This window comes from Hippoglossus stenolepis, chromosome 2 (assembly GCF_022539355.2).
Source record: "Hippoglossus stenolepis isolate QCI-W04-F060 chromosome 2, HSTE1.2, whole genome shotgun sequence".
Taxonomy (NCBI): Eukaryota; Metazoa; Chordata; class Actinopteri; order Pleuronectiformes; family Pleuronectidae; genus Hippoglossus; species Hippoglossus stenolepis.
In genome coordinates, this window is record NC_061484.1 from 10,167,078 (window position 1) to 10,187,879 (window position 20,802).

The 20,802-nt window shown below is 40.8% G+C and overlaps 1 protein-coding gene and 1 pseudogene across 1 annotated transcript in view; one reads left to right on the plus strand and one right to left on the minus strand.

The window, feature by feature from the left end:
* Positions 1-20,802, plus strand: part of LOC124854558 — a 226,801-nt pseudogene that overhangs the window by 116,883 nt on the left and 89,116 nt on the right.
* LOC118103836 (complement C3) overlaps positions 293-20,802 on the minus strand; it is a 28,697-nt gene continuing 8,187 nt past the window's right edge. The window contains 36 exon segments of the mRNA XM_047343349.1: positions 293-549; positions 667-811; positions 2,039-2,122; positions 2,258-2,350; positions 2,878-2,967; positions 3,148-3,250; positions 3,340-3,429; positions 3,539-3,629; positions 3,722-3,764; positions 3,952-4,033; positions 4,189-4,251; positions 4,346-4,501; positions 4,884-4,961; positions 5,344-5,429; positions 6,218-6,368; positions 6,734-6,829; positions 6,947-7,106; positions 7,263-7,338; positions 7,867-8,073; positions 8,199-8,288; positions 8,381-8,444; positions 9,563-9,775; positions 10,684-10,823; positions 10,931-11,019; positions 12,495-12,615; positions 13,275-13,472; positions 13,686-13,754; positions 13,887-14,016; positions 15,055-15,210; positions 15,380-15,571; positions 15,662-15,756; positions 15,866-15,965; positions 17,460-17,606; positions 19,318-19,433; positions 19,663-19,783; positions 19,983-20,085. Of these exon segments, the coding sequence (XP_047199305.1) occupies positions 408-549; positions 667-811; positions 2,039-2,122; positions 2,258-2,350; positions 2,878-2,967; positions 3,148-3,250; positions 3,340-3,429; positions 3,539-3,629; positions 3,722-3,764; positions 3,952-4,033; positions 4,189-4,251; positions 4,346-4,501; positions 4,884-4,961; positions 5,344-5,429; positions 6,218-6,368; positions 6,734-6,829; positions 6,947-7,106; positions 7,263-7,338; positions 7,867-8,073; positions 8,199-8,288; positions 8,381-8,444; positions 9,563-9,775; positions 10,684-10,823; positions 10,931-11,019; positions 12,495-12,615; positions 13,275-13,472; positions 13,686-13,754; positions 13,887-14,016; positions 15,055-15,210; positions 15,380-15,571; positions 15,662-15,756; positions 15,866-15,965; positions 17,460-17,606; positions 19,318-19,433; positions 19,663-19,783; positions 19,983-20,085 (4,180 nt within the window). The 3' untranslated portion in view covers positions 293-407.

A 20,802-nucleotide genomic window follows, 5' to 3' on the forward strand; every position in this document is an offset into this window, starting at 1 on the left:
AACACGTCACCTTAATACTTGTCCAACAATTGAATCACCTAATTTAATGTTCATTTGAATTTTATGAGAGGCTGCTGCATCACATTCCCATTGCATTTTTATTCACAGTATTTGTTTGACCAGATTTTCTTGTTAACCAATTTAGCCAGTAGAAGCACAGCATTTCAGTTACAGTAAAACTGTCTGTTATTACTGCTGCAAATATTAATTGATCCATAGTGTGTGAGTTGTCTTAAATTCCACATCACAGCAGATTACAGAGTTTGATTGAAAAAAGACACTGACAATGAGATGAAGACCATTACATTTTAATCAACACAATGCACGTAATAAGGTTTAAATCCTTCACATCTTACAGCAGAAAATAAAAATGATTTAAAAAGGAAAGCGTTTTCTCTCGTGTTACGCTACTGCTGACATCCAAAGAGCTCGTACTGCTGGACCATCTCCTCCAAGCCCAAACACGTTGGTCTGTGCTCCTCGACTTGACACTCGGCTTCCTTGGGCCAGTACTCGATCCAGGTTCTTTCCCCGAGCACGTACTGGTACCTGTGGAGAGCAGAGTGAAATACCACATGTGAAAATATCATGGAACATGATGTCGAAAAAGTGCAGAAACAGTAGATAACATGGGAGCTGCAGTTGTTTAAACACAAAGAAACTTACAATTGATGTTGTTCGTCTCTGTGAATATCTTTTGACGTGCCCATGATGAGGTACGTTCTGTCTTTGCACAGATCTAAAGACTTCCTGCAGTGTGGATAACTCAGGAATGTGCGTTCTTTCCCCTGAGGACCCACATCGAAACTTCCTGCGATTTGAAATAAATGAGAGAAGATGCTTGAGGATTGAATGGAGAGCTAAAGGAGATTTGTAACATAAATGAAAAGTGAGACATGTTGGGGGTCTAATGGGGGTTTACATGCAGGTGCTGGGCTGTACCCCCACTGTTTTTTTGTCTGGCGATGCAAGCTAGGTTAGCCTGCTGCTAGGGGTAGTTTTCTACTTTGCAAACAGAAATCAATCTTTTCATCTGCCCCTCTGCCCAAATCTAAATAAATATGCTTTCTTTAAATGGCCAATTATTGCTCTGTGTGCCTACAGAAACAACAATGCAGAAAAAAAAAGAGCCCCTTTTCAACTGTCTGTTGCCGGGTGAACTTCAACTGGTCAAAAAGAACCTTAACATTTTCACTAATGTCTGGCTTTTGTCTGCAATGGGAATGGATTCAATCTGTATTCACTTCCAGGGCAAACGACTCAGCAGTAGACACTGGTTTTACGAGGCTCTTATCAGCAGTGATGAAAACATGGCAGCCGGGTGAACGCGCTAATTTGGTAAGACAGCAAGATGAGAGAGCACCTCATGTGTTGGTTGTGACGTCAGACATGACGCACCACGGAAAAAACACAAAGGCAAACTTCTCTGATGGCACATGTTTTACAAGTTCACTCAGTTCAGGTGTAGCTATGCCACCTACACCTCTTCACACCTACCCTTTTTCGTCCGGACACATCTGACTTTTCAGTTTAGTCCAGAAACAAAATAGCAGTTATCAGACCAGGGTCTGAACCAATGGACCAAATTTTTGTCAAAGTTGAGATGGCATTAAAGAATAGAGGACAGACAAAGAAGTGCAAGCTGCTTGCAGGAATGCTTGCAGTCTCTAGTACCAATAATATCGTGCCTGAAGTTTGTAATGCTGCTAGTAATACGTTAATGATATTACTGTGGCAACGAAATGAATGAAATCAACTGTTTCATTCATTTTCTCCACCTGCCGAACTGACAGCAGGTCTGTCTACAAACTCATCAAAATGAAGTAGAGGCAGACAGCCCACATAGGTGATGGCGACAGGACATTACAAAAAAATCAGAAACCAAAACAACAGATCAAATGCAAACAATGTAGAAAAGACATGATCCTGGTTTTGGACCTTGGTGCAAACTTTCTGTGAAAACGGCCGTAGAAATATATTCAATAAAACACAAGGTGATTTAAATTCCCGATGGTTCACAGAGGAGATAAATACCCACCTTCTTTGATCACTTCCAATATCCTCATTGTGTAAATGTCAGTAGACAAACCATCTGTGAAATTCTCCAGTCTCACTTTGTACACTGAGGACAGACAAGATGCAGATTGTTACCTCACTTATTTGATTATTTAACAATCACTCACTTACACAAACACACAATATGTTCAGGTTTAAACAAATCTCAACTCAAGTGCAGACCATTTTTAGTGCATCTTACCAAAATCTATTTTGCTGGTAGGAGTAGTCTCACAAGATGTTTCTGTGCGCAGATCATTGCTGATCTTGCCCTTCTTCTGCATACTGCAGTTCTCTGGAAATAAACAATAAGCACAAAGTAAATACACAAGTGATGACTTGATTAATTGAGAACATGTGTTGGTGTATGGATGCATCGATCGGAGACATCAGCTTCTGGAGATTTACTATGAGCCACTTTCCACGACCACATTTAATCTTCATCCAAATTGAATGAGGTGAGATACTAAAAGGCTGCAGGTAACAGACAATGGAGGATGATGAAAGCACTACATTAGTGTCATGTGTTGAGCGTGTCTTTGCATGTTCTCCCCGTGTTTACGTGATATTTCTTCGGTTACTGTGGCTTCCTCCAACAGTCGAAAGTTAAGCAGGAGATTGTAGGTGTGAATGTGAGTGTGAACGGTTGTTGTCTCTATATGTTGGCCCCTGATTTATCCAAGGTGTACCCTGCCTCTTGCCCAACGTCAGCAGGGATTGTCTCCAGCATCCCCCCCCCGTGACCCTCAAAGGATAAGGGGTATAGATAGTGGATGGATGTATGGATGGCTTTTGTCTTCAAAGAGACACCACCCTGTTTACCTTCGGCACATGTGCACTCATCATTTCTGCAGAGCCTCAGTAGCTGTCCAGCTTTCCTCTCTGGATGATAGAATTTCACACAATGTCTCTCTGCAATGGAAAACAAATATACAGTGGCTTACATCAGTGAAAATCAACATTAAATACTTGATAGGACATGTTTTGGAGTGTGTGCAATTTGGTGCAGCTTGATTGAATTTTGGCGACTGTTAGGCCTTGGGGAAGGTAAGTGCTCTACTGACTGTCATTCTAAGTGTGTTTGAGGCTTACGGTCATAATATTCATAGACAGAAACAGTGGCTGGCTGTAAGACGCCCACTTTCATCGGCTGGTGAATCCTAAATGTGATCTCCTCTGGTCGTGTGTGAGAAACCTGCGGAGAAATTTAAAGCCAATGTGATGTAGAGACAGAACAAGGTCTAGAGAAAAAGGGGAAAGGGGGAAGAAAGGCTTACGTCTTACCTTGTCCAGGTAGATGATCAGTGAGCCTCTTTCTGACAGGGCAGTGTTCATCTCATATTTTGAAATAGTGCGGGCATGTCCTTTAGACAACTACACACACACACAAACAAACCGTGTCAGACACCTTTCAAAACCATTAAACATCTCCTTTCTCACATTGGCTCCATGTGGGTATGTGTGTATCTGTAAAAGCTCTTACTAAGTCCAAGTCATTAGTGTTGACGGTAAAGCCAGTCAGCAAACCGATATCCAAGATTGACATGCTTGCATCTTGCTCCCTGTCCTTATATCTGTGTAGGAAATGTACAATGATCAATTAAACGAGACAGTTAAAACAATATGAAAAACACTTCAGTCAGTATTGTTTCTCTATTGTACTTACAAAACCTCTATTTTCAGCTTGTATATCTTCTCATCCATTTTGTCTGGAAAAGCAAGATAACACACAAGCATTAAATCCTCTCTCATAAAGAAAAACAACTTGGCAGAATGATGGCGACGCAGCAGGAAAAACACAGTTTGCAGTTACACAAACAAAATAGACGCATACAAGGAGACAAACAGAGAAAATGAAAAATGATCACAACAAATAAAAATGAGGAGACAAATTACCTGGGATGAGCTGCACTGACATGTTGAAGGTCTGACAGTCGCTCTCCTTCTCTTTAGGTAGAGCATAATACAGCGACACCATCTGTCACACAGAAAATATCACATAAATGGGCTTTTGTCGTACAAGCTTTGTTGACACTAGGTTAAAAATGTATCTGGTCGGATCTGGGATCAATAAAGAACAGATACACACCAGATGATAGAGCATAGAACAAAACTTTTTTTTTTTTTACTTACTGTCACTGTTGCTTCTCCTGATCCTGTGGCAGTCACTTTCACATCCTGGTTTATATTATTGATCTGAGGATATAAAATACACACACACACACTGGATCAGCAGAGGAAACAAAAAGAAAAGCAACATGCAAGTTTGTGTGTGAGAGTGTGTACTCACTTTAGATGTTCTTGTGGTATAGCTGTTTTCCTGGTTGAAGATAAACTTTTCAGGCTTTGACCTGCCCGGCAACAAGATATCCACATTCAGATCGTACTCTGGTTCTTTAGCACTGGCCCAGTACTCTGCTACAGCCTGGTACACTATGATGGTAGCCTGGAGATAGAGAAAGAGCGAGGGGGAGAAAATAACACTTTTAAAAACCAAAGATATTGTTCATAGGTCCAGATTCATTTACACAACATAAAGTAAGATCTAAAGTTCAACTCAATTTAATCCTTGGGGCAATTTAAGTTGTCAATCTCATTTTACCTCCAGCTTTTCTTGTTGTAGTTGATTCATTGGTTTTAATTGATTAATTTGCTTTGAATAACATTTCATGAACTGTAATTTTGTTAATTTTCTGTACTCAGCTATTTTGTAAATGAGGTATCAACCTAAATGTAATCCCGGGTTAAAGTAAAGGTTGAATGAATGAATGACAATTCAAATGCATGATAACTAGCTAGAGGTGCATATGGAGAGAATGCTTTGTTACCTGAGTTGATCCAAATCCTCCGCCCACCTTCTGCTGTTGGTTGAACCATCTCACAATAGGTCGGGCTTCTTCGAAGGCCTTTATAAACAGAGGGGGAGAAAAGGGTTGAAGTCTCTGTGATCGGTTTTGGTTGGGTTTTCAGAAACCCACCATATAAATTTGTTTTTTCTATCATGGCTATTCTTCCTTGCAGAGACTTGGCGCTCGCCTGATACAACTAATCGATTATCAATGGTTAGCAATGTTTTTTACTGTACAAGAACAGGGTTAGGGTTAGTCCTCAGAGAAGTTCCCTGTAACTTCTGATCAGCCCATTCCAAATTGTTATTTTATAAAACAGGCACTGCACTAGCCTAATACTCCCTCCAGCCTTTTAATGAGGAGGCATGGCTTGTGACTGTTATTGTGTGTAGCTCGACATGCTGGTCAAACACACATACTGTAAGTGGGACATGCTTACCCCGACCTTGACCAGAGCCAGAAGAGCGTAAGCTGTGGCCTCCAGTGTGTAAATACGTCCCTTAGGTGAAGGCCAGTGGGACCGCTCTGAGGGGAAAAAACAGACAAAGCAACTTTTTAATACAAAGAAGAACTTGTGACAAACTTCAGTGACTTAGAATATCTAATTTTGATTAAAAAATTAAATAAAAATAGGAGGAATTGGAAAATGTGAGCAAATACAGGCTTATTTACATGAAAATCCAATTTATAATGGATTTTTAAGGCAAATACAGATATTTGACATTTAGTTTTTAAAATGTACATTTATGTTAAATATTTCTGAAATAAGACTTGATATTCAACTATAAAATATATATACTTTACAGACAACAATATTTTTTGTTTGTTTAATTGTTAGCAGGATTATGCAAAAAACACTCAACTGATTTTCATTAAAAATTGTGTGGAGAGGCGGGGCATGACAAAAGAAAGAAACTATTAAAATAATGAATTTTGGTGCAGAGTTGGATCGGGGGACTGATCAAGTTTTTTTTTTTCTACTTTACTTTAACGTGATTTGGGGCTTTTTTTTACTTGGATATTTTTGTTGATATCTCAGAGAATAATCCATGGATCTGGATGAAACCAATCAGACTTTTTAGGGGACTAATAGTCATGAGTCTTTGTAATTTGGTGAAGATGCAAATAAAAATCTGGATCTAGTGAACTTTAATGCAGTTTCACAATGGGACTGTTGGGCTTTGGCAGAGGTATGTGTTATATTTTTGGCTTAAATCTTCCCATAATATCAATGTTGTTCGGGCTCTAATTAATTGTGGATGTGTTTTATATTTGTTACTGCACATCCATATAATATTGTTGTGTGGCAGCACCTGGAGAAGCGAACTTGAAGAGGACTTCTCGGTTCAGTTTGCCTTCGTTGGCCAAGGCGTACGATGTAATGGCAACAGCATATGGGTTGGTGAGGCTGTCCAAACGCCTCTCCAGGTACTGCACCGCTTTGTCTACACTGCCTGGAAGACTCTGGGCATCAGGAGAGAAAAAAAGAGGATGAGGGGAATCACTATAATACAACATGTTACACAATGCATTGCAAGGAGTAGAAAGTACAGTTATTTGCTGATACGTGTAGTGTGTGGTAACCCTGACCCTAAAAGTGAAAAGTACCTGAAAATGAATCTACTTAATAATAAACTTAATTACAGTATCAAAGTAAATGTACTTTTTGAGCAGTAAATCTGCCACAAGTATTATTGTAACTGTATGTGCCGTGCAAGAACAGGAAGGTTGACAGCAGTGGCAGTAGTAAATAAGGGGGGCAGGGCTCAGCCAAAGGTTTCATAATGAGAAGTAAGTAAATGAAGAAATACAAGATAGCAGGTACTCACACTAACAGTGGCAGCACATAGAGTCCGTGACTCCTGCATGGCGATGAGGATGAAGGCCGTCATGGAGGCTTCTGAATCGGAGCCACGCACATCACCCTACACACACGCATATGCACAAATTTAATTCTATTTGTATATGGTTATAACATTTGTAATGTTGTTCTTCATCTCCCTTAAGTTGAAGACTGATGTTGATGAAATTAGTGTACGCACCATCATTTCTCCGTGGTACATACTTCCGACTTCTCTGAACACGCCGTCGGGTTGCTGCGCGTTGAGAATCAGGAACTTCACAGCGTCACAGATCACGTTGCTCTGCACTGCCACCAGACTGTTGGCCATGGCGAACACCTTGGTAACGTACGCTGTCAGCCTTAGGGAGGGGAGAGGGGGTAATTGTTCAGTTCTATAAATTTGCTAATGAAATACACCCTTCCTCTCACAGTATAGTAGAATATACGTTAGGAGACATTACATTACATATTAGAGGATGTTTACGTATGACTTCATAGATGTTATGATGCCTCACCAGGAGCTACTTTTGCTTTTGGCCCATACAGCAAAAGAGCCATCAGTTTAACGGAAGGCAAGCTCGTTCTGGTAACCTGGACACAAACAAAACACACAATGCTTTTACTGAATAGAACTGATGGCAGTTTTGTTTGTAAAAACCGGGTGAAAACCTTAGTTGTGTCTGTGTCTATGTGTTAAGCTGCTTTCAGCCTTGAACCTAACTCCAGATAATCCCTTGATGTTCTCCGGGGCTGTATGTGAGAACGCAAATGTCAGAGTGAGAGGCTCCAGAGTTTCTCCTGCCAGCCTCTGAGTAAAAGCTCTGGATAAAGTTAAAATGAGCTGATGTGAGCAAGAAATCCTCTGCAGGATTCACTGCAAGTGAGTTGGTGGGTTGATGACGTTTCTAACACGCAAAAGATACAAAATGAGAAAAAGAGTACCAATATTTCAGGATGAAAAAGTGGTGCCATACATTGAGTTCATGTCTGAAAACAGCTTGAGTGTTGTAGCTCGGATATGTGGAGCAGGGGTAGCATGTTGTGTCTTGTTTGTTTTGATACCACTTCAGCCACAGTAAAATTAGGTATGTGCGAGTAAATACATCTGAGTGATCTTACCGGTCTTGATATGCTGGAGGGCTTCGTTTCGTTTCTGAAAGCCCACAGCCTCCCACTGGTTGGTTTTGTCCAAATAAGTGGCTGCAATGACAGGTAGGGTCATGTGGATCATGTTCTGCTCTCCGCAGCCTGCTGGCTGGTAGATAAGGCTGCCCATCGACTGCCCACTAATTGCGTTCTCTACCATTGGAGCAATGTTTTCCCTCCCTGCAGGCACACACACCAACAGAAAAACCAAAGCACTTTAAATCAAGGAAGAAACAAGCAAATAAACATGAATTCATTTTACGGGCATGCGATACACGACATGTCCAAATGTACCATAATCCCACCTGTCACAGAAATCTGTGTGCTAGTAGGTGTGTTTGGAACCAAATCTGTCTTTGGGATTCCACTGTTGATAATTTCCACTTGTGTACCTCCTGAAGAGAGAAACATGATGAATTCAAGTAATAATAAAAACACAATATTACTACATTACTATCAAATGCAACTGTTTATGTGGTAAACTCACCGACACCTTTGTTAGGGGGGTCTAGTGTTATAATCTGTGATTGTTTAACCAGAACACCTTCTGGCTGTTAAAAAAAACAGCAGAAACAAACATTACAAATCACAACTACTTTTTAAGTAATATAAAGTATTTTATTGCTGGTTTACAATAAAATACAGAATGGTTTGTCTGTTAAAATATTCAATCCTTATTGGTCTGGTTCTTTTTCTCAGTTGATGTTGCATTTTGAAAGGCTGCGCAGTAAGCGCAGCCATAGTAGCTAACGATGAGATGGTAAGAACTGGACACGCTGGTGACACAAAAAGGAAATCCTTCACAGATCAGACCATCTGATTTTGGCTGGGCCTTTGCCCTTCAGATTTGATGGTAGGGGGGGAATGCCTTTATTGAGCCCGATGGAGTTATTGGGAATGATATTGACACACCTAATGAGAGCAGGATATGTTAAAAATGAAAATGGCTACGTACAAAAACTCAGGTTACACTGGTTGCAACGGGCTGAAAGCAGCCACACATACATTCACATCACATAGTAACAGGCCTCAGGTCGAGTACATGTAGGCAACCGGCTGCATGGTGAGCGTTATACTTGCTAAGGTTCTGCCACTTCCGGTAAACATAAACAAAGATGGAGACCCTCAAGGAGATCAACATTTAGCAAATGTTAAGATCAAGACAGAAAAATCAACAACACATCATACAAATAATTCCAAGCCTGGTCACAAAGCTTGTCTACAGTACTCCTCGCCACTTCTGTCACTGATGACGTGCCCACTGACTCCATTAAGGTCTCACTACTGCCCCGACCTATTATGCGGTTATTGCATCTTGCGTACACATCTCAAAACCCCAAACTCCAACTAACATCTGGCTTTTGCCTGTAATGGGAATGGATACAATCGTTATTCACTCCCGAGTCAAATGGCTCTGCAGCAGACATGGGTTTGATCCGACTGGCAGTGATGGACAGGTGATACCCGGTTGAACGTGCCAATTTCGCAAGACAGCAGGAGTTTGTGACGTAGAACATGATGCACCAGGGGGGAAAAAAGGCAAACTCCTCTTCTGGCAATGGGAAAGGTGTCATTCACCTTTGTAGCAGGTTTACCTGCCTTTAAATACCTGCTTACACCTGCTAAATGTGGTGTGAAAGAGGTATTTTACAGAGTGTGTTTCTCTTACCACCACCCGCAGCATCTTCATGACTCCATCATTGAGATGTGACCCTTTAACAACTCCTTTGACCTCAATGCGGAATTGTCCTTCCTTCATGGGAATGATGACGAAGGGGACAGATCGTGTGGTTTGTTGCCCGACTCTGACCTCCTGACGATACCTTGCGTGTTTAGAAGCCGCGCTGCACACATGCTCCTCCTCAATCAGATCCACACGCACCTTGGGAAAGACACAAAGATACATCAATGAGTGAGGTATATGTGCAGTCGGTCAAAGATCTGCCTCAAGAAGATGGGGATTCTTCTTCAATGATTCCTCTCATATTTGACAATTTCAGGCACACTTTGATGTAAATAAAAGAAATTAACAACAATTTAATGGTTGAAATTGTTTTACAAAAGAACATTTTGACCTTGAGAATGAGAAGGAGCAATGTCAGCCACTACTGCACTTATCCAGGGTTTCTTCAGGGTTTTACAAGTAAGATTTAAGACTTTTTAAGATCATAATGAATGAAATTTAAGACTTATGTCAATTACGACAGATACAAAGGAATATTGGAGTCACAGAATTATTTATACTTCCCCATAATTGAAGATAAAGTGAAGTAGCAGAGTAGATAATAACCCTGGAAACACCAAACTATCTCACAAACTACAGGCAGTATCAGTGTACTGTGACAAACTCTGACCAAGGTGTTCGTAGACTCAGCTATCAGTCCCATGTTGGTCTTATTTGTAGTTTTATTAGAGCGTGCTAATATCTACATCACAGAGAAAGAACTACACAGATAGAGATATTAGAAACTATGCATGAAGCCAAAACATTTCTCTCAGAAATGAATAATGGTAATCTTAAAGTGCAACTGATTTAGAATTAAATGACCTACCTAAACATATTTAAGACTTAGAATGTTGCATTTTACCACATTTAAAACCCTTTACAGCCTAAAATTCAACCAATTTTAGACTTTCTTAGACTTTTTAAGATCCCACAAAAACCCTATGAAAGCCAGAAGAAACAATCACTTAAATATCTACTTTTGCTTTCTTTGACATCAGTGAGAAAAATGATCATCGTCTCATTGACTCCATCCTGAAACAACAAAGCATCGCGCTCAGACTTACTGTGATAACATCAGGGCTGTAGTTGTGGAGGATCGCCTTAACTTCCAGCTGCTCTCCACGGACAGCAGAGTAGGGCAGTCTGAGATCGATGAAGAATGGCTTCCAGACAATCACTTCCAATGGTTCGCCAATGCAGATTCCTTAACGATGAGAAGGATAAGAAGTGGTGAAACAGAGAAGAAAGAAATAGGGGGATGAGAGAGATTTAAGATGATCGTGGTACGACAAAAATTCACCGAGTCCTCACCGTGGGTTCTTGAAAGACTGATGCCAGTGAACTGCCAGGTTGTGATTGAGTCTTGCAAAGGAACGCCCTTCATAAAGGATGTGGAGTCACTGAATCCCCCAAAAAAAAGTGCAAGGACTCAGAGAGGTTTTCAACGTTGGTGGTGTCATGAACAAAGTATAGTATTTTTTTATGTCTATTTTAGTTGCTGTTGGGACCTGGTTTTTGTGAGACAACACTTCGGTATCACATGTTCAGTCAAAAGTCTGAAGCCGCATGTTCCTCCAGGACTCAGTCTCCCAGGGGGCATCAATGTCACACAGAGGTGTGAAAACCCCCCCAGGGACACAGGTTTCAACTCCCATTGGTCACTCTGGACCCCATGACCTGTGAGGTCACCGGGCCAATATAAGGCCTGTTCTCCCCCTCTTCTGTCTCTTCTGTCTCTTCCTGCCTCTTCCAACAATCCTTCCACAGGAGGGAAGGCTGTCGAGCCTCTTCTCCAGCTCACATCTTCTCTTCTCATCCAACTCTTCGAGAGGAGTGCAAAGGTGCAGCTTCCAGCTCATCTCACCAAGGAAACCTCCAAGCTCTACCAACCCTTCAAGCAGCGACTCGATGTCCTGCTTGAAAACTTCAGCCAGCAACTGAGCTGCACAGCTCAACAGAATCACTAAGGCCGGAGACAGAAACCAGCAAGACGACTTCACAGAACTGCGAACTGCACAGCAACTCTTTTTCCCCTTTCCACGGACGGCTAACACAACTGGGCTTAATAATTATACTAGGCGAAGCAAGACTGTTTATTCGATTCTGTGTGATGTTTATAAGTTTGATTTGTGGTGTTGTGATATTTTGGTTACAAGTTATTGAGAAAGTAATGTTAGTCTGTTATGCTCTTCACAGTCTTTGTTGCATCCAATCTAGTAACTTTGTCTAATTTGGCACACACACAGACACATGCATATTCCTTCACCTAATTAGCTCTGACCCCTGCTACATGTCGTAAAGATTCCAATAGGGGGGGAAGGGTGTTTTCTTCAGAGTGGCCAGCCGCCATTTTGGAAGCACATAGGGGGGGAAAGGGTGTTATCTCTTTGGCCAGCCGCCATTTTGAAAGCACGCTGACTCACACAGACACACACACATGCATACTCACATACCTGTCTTTGTTTAGTAAGTACACCGTCAGTAATTTGTGTTTTTATACTTTATTATATTCATAATAAATGTTTTCCTTAATGTTGCATATGTGAATTTTGCCAACCTCTACACTGTCAAGAACTCCATATCCTTCAACTTAACTATCTATATGGTAATTTTGGTTATAGTTATTAATTTAATTGTTAATTTGTTAAGTTTCAGATTTGTATTTAGAACCTTTATGAGACTTAATCAATATCTTGGCTATCTTTTCACCCAATAACACTTTAATCAATTAAAGTTATTATTTAATATTAATAATAAAATATTAATATAATATAATATTATATATATTATTTTGATAACCAAATTTATTGAATGCCGAAAGGCACACCATTTTATGGTATAACGTTTAATGCATTATGGCACAACATTGCCTCACCAGTTCGGTGTTTGTGGCGGGCAAGGAGGCAGTTTGATTTCTGACCACAGCCAACTCTCAGGGAACTTGGTGCGAGAAACAATTTCATTGCTGTCCATGTCATCGTTGTCGTCCTCCTCACCTGGAGAGTCATTAACAAGGAAGGTTACCACTTTGATTGTCTCACAACCACCAGTCTGACCCATAGATCTTATATAAAAATGGACACAAAAGTGAAGCCGGTCTCGGTCGCCACCTGGTGGCTGGCTGCAGTATACGGGATAAATCTGGTCTCTAGAGCTGCTTTTTGTGTTGATGACATTTCTTAAACGCGACAGATGCAAAAATGAAGAAAACTAAAAGAATACAAATATCTCTGGATGAAAAATCTGTGTCACAAACGTAGAAGACACCGACGAAGATGTCAAAAGAGTTTTTGGCAATAACATGGATCAAACGAACTACACGTCAAATAAATTGTGTTTCTCATTTTAGGTAGTTCTTATCACACTGATCTTTGCTCAAGTTGTAATTTTTCTGATTAAAAATAATACATTACTTCTTTTATGACTGATTCGTGATTGGTTGAGCGCGTGGCTCCTACCCCTGATCGCTACTGCTCAGACTCTGATTCCAAATGCACAAGATGGCAGCGTTTGTATTCTGGACATTTTGGATTTGAATTTCTAAATAGTGGGAGAAAGCGGAGACGTGTCGTCCATCTTTATGTACAATCTCTTGTCTGGCCGTGGATGACCCACCCAGCCCTCTTCCCCCCTTCCCTCATCACCCATCTCTTACTGCGGGCCAAGTTGAGCTGATCCTGCTTCATCTCGTCTCGCAGGTTCTCCACCTCTGTGCAGCAGTGCAGGAAAGCCTCAGCACAGGATGCACCGTCCGAGATGTACTCACTGCGCGTCTGACAGGTGTATGACAGGGGGGTCTCCCTCATGCCATCCAAACAGCACTCACGCTGCAGTTCATTGTCATAATGACTCACTGGAAAGAGGGTTGAGGAGAGACAGAGGTGAGAAGGGATGAAGTACAAAATGAAATGGGAGCTGTTTGGAATAAAGCATTTTAAATTAAGACAAATTAGAAACAGATACATAAACTAGTCAAGTCAGTCTTATCCACATTACGGCCGTTCACTTTTATTCAAAATTCAAATAGTCATGTGTGGACTAGATAGTTTAGAGTTGTGGTTCTTACATAAGCTGGTCGTGACGTGCATTATAGTGGGAGATCGTTTCCTCCTGGTGAGGACCGGACATTTCCTCTCTGGAAATGCAACACAGACTAAATGTTAAACAGAGCCACTGACAGAGGATATAGTTTGACTTTGATCTTGACGGTTGGATGAAATCAGTCTAATGTGAGAAGGGAAAACAAATGAGAGAAAATCTGTGTCACCTGTTCTGTAGGGAGTCCCAGAGGCAGTGCTGGACTCGAACAACAGGCCGGCATCGTAGAACACACTCATACTGTCCTTCCCTCCGCCGGGTGTGCAGCCTGTGTCGTATTTCTCTACAATGTCCCACACCTGAACAGTGGAAGTCATTTACACACAGGGATACAAAGTTGCGGAATTAAGGAAATAAATCAAGTTCTGAATCACCAGAAGAAAGATGTATTTATAAAGTGCATCAGCAGCATGACAGATAACTACAGTATACTGGATATTCATCACTATACATGTACATTATTACCTCCACCAAGGAGGTTATGTTTTTACCTGTGTCTATTGGTTTGTTTGTTGGTGGATATTTTTGTCAGCAACATCATGCAAAACCACTGAACCAATTTCCACCAAACTTGTTGGAGGAACGGTCATGAGCAGAAATTGTTATTCTTTGGTCCAAATGTGGATTAAGGCCCATCTGGTAATTTTTTTACTTTTCTATTAATGACAAATAAATAACCACTTTCTATTTTCATTTGTATTGGTACTATAATTACTAGACTATCATATATTGGGCTTTGGCGGAGCAATTGTGACCCTCCAAACTGAGATGCTTACACACATGGACTGACTACGAGATATTCTGACCTTCTCCAGCGCGGCTGTATGTGAGAACGCAAATGTGTAAGTAAGAGACTCGGAGCTAGAGATCCTCTGAAGGTTCACCGGCAAACGAATGGGCGTTTTGATTACCCTTCTAACACGTGACAGATGCAAAAGTGAAAAAAACAAATATCTCAAGATGAAAAAGCGGTGCCACACACGTAGAAGACACAGATGAAGATCTCAAGAGAGCTTTTGGTGATAAGGGCCGATGCCACTGTCGATGTGCTGTAGACAAAAACACGAGATCTCTGCAGCCGGATGAATACGTTACATCCTGCCTGCTGCGCCACCCCTCACATGAACGCTTCAGAGATTTCTGTGCTGTTGTGAACACGTCTAAGCGGAGAATTTCCTCCTGCATCATTCATTCAGTATGAAAGGCAAACTTCGGAGTTCATGTCTGAAACAACCTATACTGAGAACTTAAAAAGGGCTTTTTTTTTTTTACATCATTGTTCAAATTAACCACCTTTTGAAATATTTCCACTGATAACGATAGAATAAAGAAATTGCCTTTTTCTGGGTGAGGCGGTGCTTGTTATTGAGAACGTAGACGCCTTTGTCCACTGCTACCAGTCCCACCGTGGCCTCTGGATCTCCGGTGACCTTCAGTTCAAACATGCTGCGAGGCTCGTAGGACGCAGCAGGACTCGAAGATTCCAGCTTCAGCTAAACATGAAGGGAAGGGCGATGAATAAAGGAGACGAGCAGTTTTGTGCTTGATGAAAAACACATAGAAATATATCCCAAAAGTACAGAACCAACTTTTTCACTTTCTGCTTGTCTTGTTTCTTCTCGTAATTAGTTTAACTCTGTAAATCAGTGACGTGAGTCTTACCGAACCCATGCAGGAGTCCTTGACATCCACCCACACGGAGTCTGACACCACCTCATTGTCAGTTAGATGATAATAGGCTATGATGCGGAATGATGGCAGCATGTCTTTGGTGATTTCAATATTCAGGGAAATCAACACTTGGCCTCTTGTCCTGTAACGGCCATGTTTGATCAACTGACCCCTGCTCAGGATCTAGGGGCACAGATTCACACATAAGTACTTAAAACTGGAGTTTATACTTTACATAGGTCGAGGCATGAGGCAGAGAAAAACATCTCTCACCAGGTATGTGATGTCACTGTCTTGATCTGACTGCTTTTTTAGAATGAGGTTGACGTTCAGATTGTTTCCTAATTCCAGCTCTGCTGTATCCACACCTACAAAAATGATATTTTGCAATGAATGCGAGACACTGAATAGTTCATGGCACATACAGTACTTTATCATCACAGCCTTGTCCTATCATCTGAAGGTATTTAGACTTACCTATGTGGATGTAGTTTTGGCTTTTATTGTTGTATTGGACAGCTACCATGCTGGCATTTGCTTGTCTCTCAAGTGAAATACGAGGATCGTTGGTCTTGGCCTTCAATTAGAGACACACATGGTTATAAAGAAATACATATAAAAGCTCTGCACCGTCCGATCTCATCCTATTGGTGACAAACATTGAAGTCCTACTCCAGCAGTTTATTATATCCTTAAAACTCTTTGTTCCTCAAAATCAACTGTATCTTATTATTGTTATTCAAAAGTTTGTCATAAAAAAAATCCTCATATCACCTTAAAATGGCTTAAATGTAACACTTCACCTTCCTTCCTACGTCCGTGACTGGGATCGGTGAATATGCTAATATGACCTCTGCGGCGGAGGAGCCTTTTCCAGCTACTGAGGCTTTATCCATACTACTATGTTTTACTAACATGATCTCTATCAACGTGAGTGCTTTGGCTCGTTTCAGGTTTAATTCCCATCTATAATAACACACGTAAAAAAGGAAAATTACATGACCACGTACACTTGGCATGCACATGCCGGTGGACACAGGACTTGCTCTAGGAATCAATTGTTTCCTTCACATGTTACCGGTTGTATCATTGTACAATGCAGAATTTAACAACACTTGTAATTGATTATCCATGATGCGTTCTACACTGGGGGTCAAGGCTAATGCCGTCTGTTTTTTCTTCTGGAATAGGGTCATGTGATAGGCGCCTGTTTCCAAACATCTCTGTTTCTGCTCGTTTAGGACTAAAACACTGCTTTGGAGTTAAAATGGGGTCAGCAGTGTTTCCAAACTTCTCAGTTTTAGAGGCTCTAAAATTCTGAAATGGTGTGAACACCAGGCGTAACCACAGCATAGTTGTTGTTTTTAAGAATATAGGACATGGTTTTGAATAACCCTTGTACGTTTGAAGATCTTCTGCACAATTTAGGTTACCAACTACCAGTAGAAGTTAGCAGGTGTTAGTGGTAGGGACTTAACTTCAGTTGTGCACCTTGGCGTCATGAAGTGTTTTGGCTTTGTAATCAATGATACAGGCCAAACTTGAGGGTACACTGAGGCTAAAGGTAGAGACTTCACAAAACACTAAATCTGTTCTTTTCTTACACTGGCATTTCTTAACTGCAGTGTAAAGGTGGAAATACTCCGCCATGCAGCTGACTGCTTACTTTACTCAAAAATGTTCTTGTATCAAATGGGAGTCAAGGGTTCTTATCTGTCATGTGCACCGAGATAAAAGGTAATGGTATATAAAAGGCAAAAAGGGGACGTGTTAACATTTTTTTTAACTTGATTTTCACCAGAGGGGGACTTTATGATCCGTTCTTGCTTACTTAAAGCTGCATTATTTGATTATTACAAGAAATCTCGACAGCAGTAACAGAACCAAATCAACAAACTAAATATATCTGAAACCTGCACAGAGCTGCAGAGTTGGGTGATAGTAATCAAATTGTAATCAATTGCAAAAGAAAATCAAAAATGTGCTCTGATGCAGGTTTCAGCTTCTGTTTGCAAACGAACTGTGTCGTATAAAGAGCAAAAATGAAAATCAAGAAACTTCAGACACTTACATTGATCGTCAGTCTTGAAACTCCGGCCACTGTGTTGACTGTAAGCTTTGCATAGCCATTGGCTGCGGTTCTGCCCTCCACCTCACCTGGATTCACCACCACTGCAACACCTTGTGCCGGAGTTTCATCTGGATTTGTGACTTCAATCTGCCATCAAGGAAACAAACAGCCAAACAATGAGAAATATTCACCTGTATTATCAAAGCATATAGTTAATCACATCTTATTAAGGGCAAACAAACTCTATTACATCCTGTTGTATGCAGTGTATGTACTGTGCAATAACAGACAGAACAGAACAATGGTGAATATTGCACAAATAGCACAAAACTAATTAGGGCCACTCAGATCTGGCAAACAGGAGCGGACTGCTCAAGTGCCATCATTCCACACAGTATGTGGGCTGGATGACAGTGGGACAGTGTGGGCCAAAACAATTTTGCTATGTGGGATTGGAATAGTTAACCTGTTGAATTGAGTAGTAATTATCTAACCTTTAAAATACAAACTCAAGACAACAACAGAAATAATAATAATATAATAATACAATATTAATGACTATACATTTGATTTCACTGCGCCTTGACAGACACCTTACAATATATTACAAATAAACACGTGAATAATTTAAAGGGGACATTGTATGCCCATTTTACCACAAGTTGATATGGTTCCTTAATGAAATGTCTGTAACATACTTTGGTCAAAATACCACAAGGATCATTTAAAACAGCACCCTTTTTACCCTGTATAAAACAGCCCTCCACAGAGTGACCTGTTTTGAGTGCCTGTTCCTTTAAATGCTAATGAGCCAGCTCCCCCCTCCCCCCTCTCCCCCCATGATTTTAAACGATATAAATTACATATTTTATATGATATAAATTATCAAATATGAATCCCATACTTTGTATTCCCCTTCTGTTGTCCTGGAGTTTTAATTTTCCCAATCACATAATTAAATGTCCCCCTCTGCCCATCCACTACAAGCACACCAGCAGACAGACAGAGAGAGAAAGAGAGGGGGGGGGCTATGAAGACCATCATTTACCCCCGAACCCCGACATTCAACAACAAGCGGAGAAAGCAGAATCGCGGGCTGACCTTATATATACAGTCTATGGGGCTGACCAGCGCGGAGAAATGCACGTCCCGTGTGAACAGCCAGGCGGCTGCACGCTTGGGAACGGCGCTGCGCTGCCTCGCAGCCTCGCTGCCTCCGGTGTAAACCCGGCGTAACGAGTGTGGGGGGACGGGGGGTGAGGTGGGGGTGGGCCAAGACCATGTAGGGAGACTTCCAGTGCCTTGTTACGACACAAAACCCAGGAAGCTCAATCGAGTCGCTCAAGCATGACGTTTCTGACTTAGAGGAACTATAACAAAACGCGCTAGTGTTTTTTCCCCAGAGTTTTTGGGTTGGTAGACATGCCAGATACCCACATTAACGTGTAGAAGCACTAACAAAGTGGAATTTGCATGCTATGTCCCCTTTAAGCAAAACCAAACATTGAAATTGGATTAGTGTTTTGATCATGTTTTTTTTTTTGAGTCAGTTCAGATAATATTTATAATGCATATATATTATCCATAGATATTTTTAATTATATAACATAGGTAATTTTATTTTATTTCAGGTTGCCTGGTAAAAGCTGATAGATAAAATTAGCTTATACAGCTAACTTTTTTACAGTATTTTGTCTGTGGATTAATGAGCACTGTCTCCAGCAAATAAATAAACACATGATATGAAATGTATGAATTACTGCTTGCCCTCTGGAATATAATTTGTTCATGTTGCATCATAGAAATATAGAACGTCACTGTCATTTTATATAAGTGTAAAAATGCGTCAGGGCTTTACCGCAACATCGAAGCTCATTCCCGGTTTGAAAAATTTGGGCGTTCTCTTGAAGTGGATGGTGTAGGGTGATGTGACAATCTGGATACCTCTCAACTCTGCCTCCACCATCTCACCACCTGTTCAGAAACACAAACGCACACCCACCCACAGGCCCATTACATTTGTTCACATTCTAAACTGATATATGAAAATGGTCATTTCTGATGCACATATCCTATATGAAGTTTATATTTTCGCTCATAGCGTGCATATTTGTCAATGACATTGAATAAGTCCTTGGAGCTGTTGAATCACACATGATCAGACATGCTGAAATGGCACAAACTCACAGTTTGTCTTTCTTACCGCTCTCTGTCAGCACACTGACGGATACAAATATCGAACTCCCCACCAGTTTATTGATATCCTGGAAGGTCTGTGTGATGTGCTGTCTCTTCAGTTGGACCACCCCATTACCATTCTCGATCTAATGTGACATAACACAGAAAAAAAACAATTAAACACAGTATAGTAGCACAGTAGAACAGTAAGCAAACAGTTGGAGGTACTGTTCAGTCTGGCTTCATTCTGAACATCATGAATATTTAATATCTGCAGATAGAAATGTGACAATGCAATGCAATGCAACTGGCAAATTGACAGACAGAATTATAGTATGTGCTCACCAATATTCTCTGAAGAGAGCTGGGGAAGCTGTTCTTCTGATCATCCTGCTGAACCCCAAATACCACGTATGCTGTGCCACTCACCTTTTTACCAAACAGATACCTAAAAACCAGAAGCAAAGGTTTATACCCACTGTAGTGGAAAATCCCCCTGACCAGGTGTCTAACTGCTGTGACACTGTCTACCTGACAGGATGGAACCCTTATTTGGCGGTGTCTCACTGCTATGACCTTGATAAACAGGGTGTATGCCCTTATTTGGTGATGTTTTTCTTCCGACTGCTACAGCGGACGGACAGACACAGATGATCTCATGTCTTTCATGTCTTTTTTCATATTATGTTTTATGAAACGCCTCTTTGTATAAGTTCTGGCTTTTGTGAACTTGCGGCCAGTTCCATTTTAAGCACCCGTGCTTGTTGTGTAACCTCTGCAGAGCTTACTATTATAAAGACTCAAAGGCAACTCCAGTCTGAGAATTTCATTATTTCAAATCTCAAGATGAATTTCCATCACACCACAAAGAAGAAAAACTGGACTGTTAAAATTGGGATCATCAAAATGTGACATTAATAATAATAATAATAATAATAATACATCAGATTTATATAGCGCTTTTCAATGCTCTCAAAGACGCTTCACAAAAATAAGGAAACAATCAATAAACTCTTTAATACAAATAAAAAGAAAATGATAATAATGAAGTATACTAAGAAAATAAAAAAACGAAATAAAACAATGACTGGGGCAGATCCAGGGGTAGTCTGATTGGGCCCTGAAGTGACCATGTCCTGTAAGTGGTCTTTTTTTTAAGAAATAA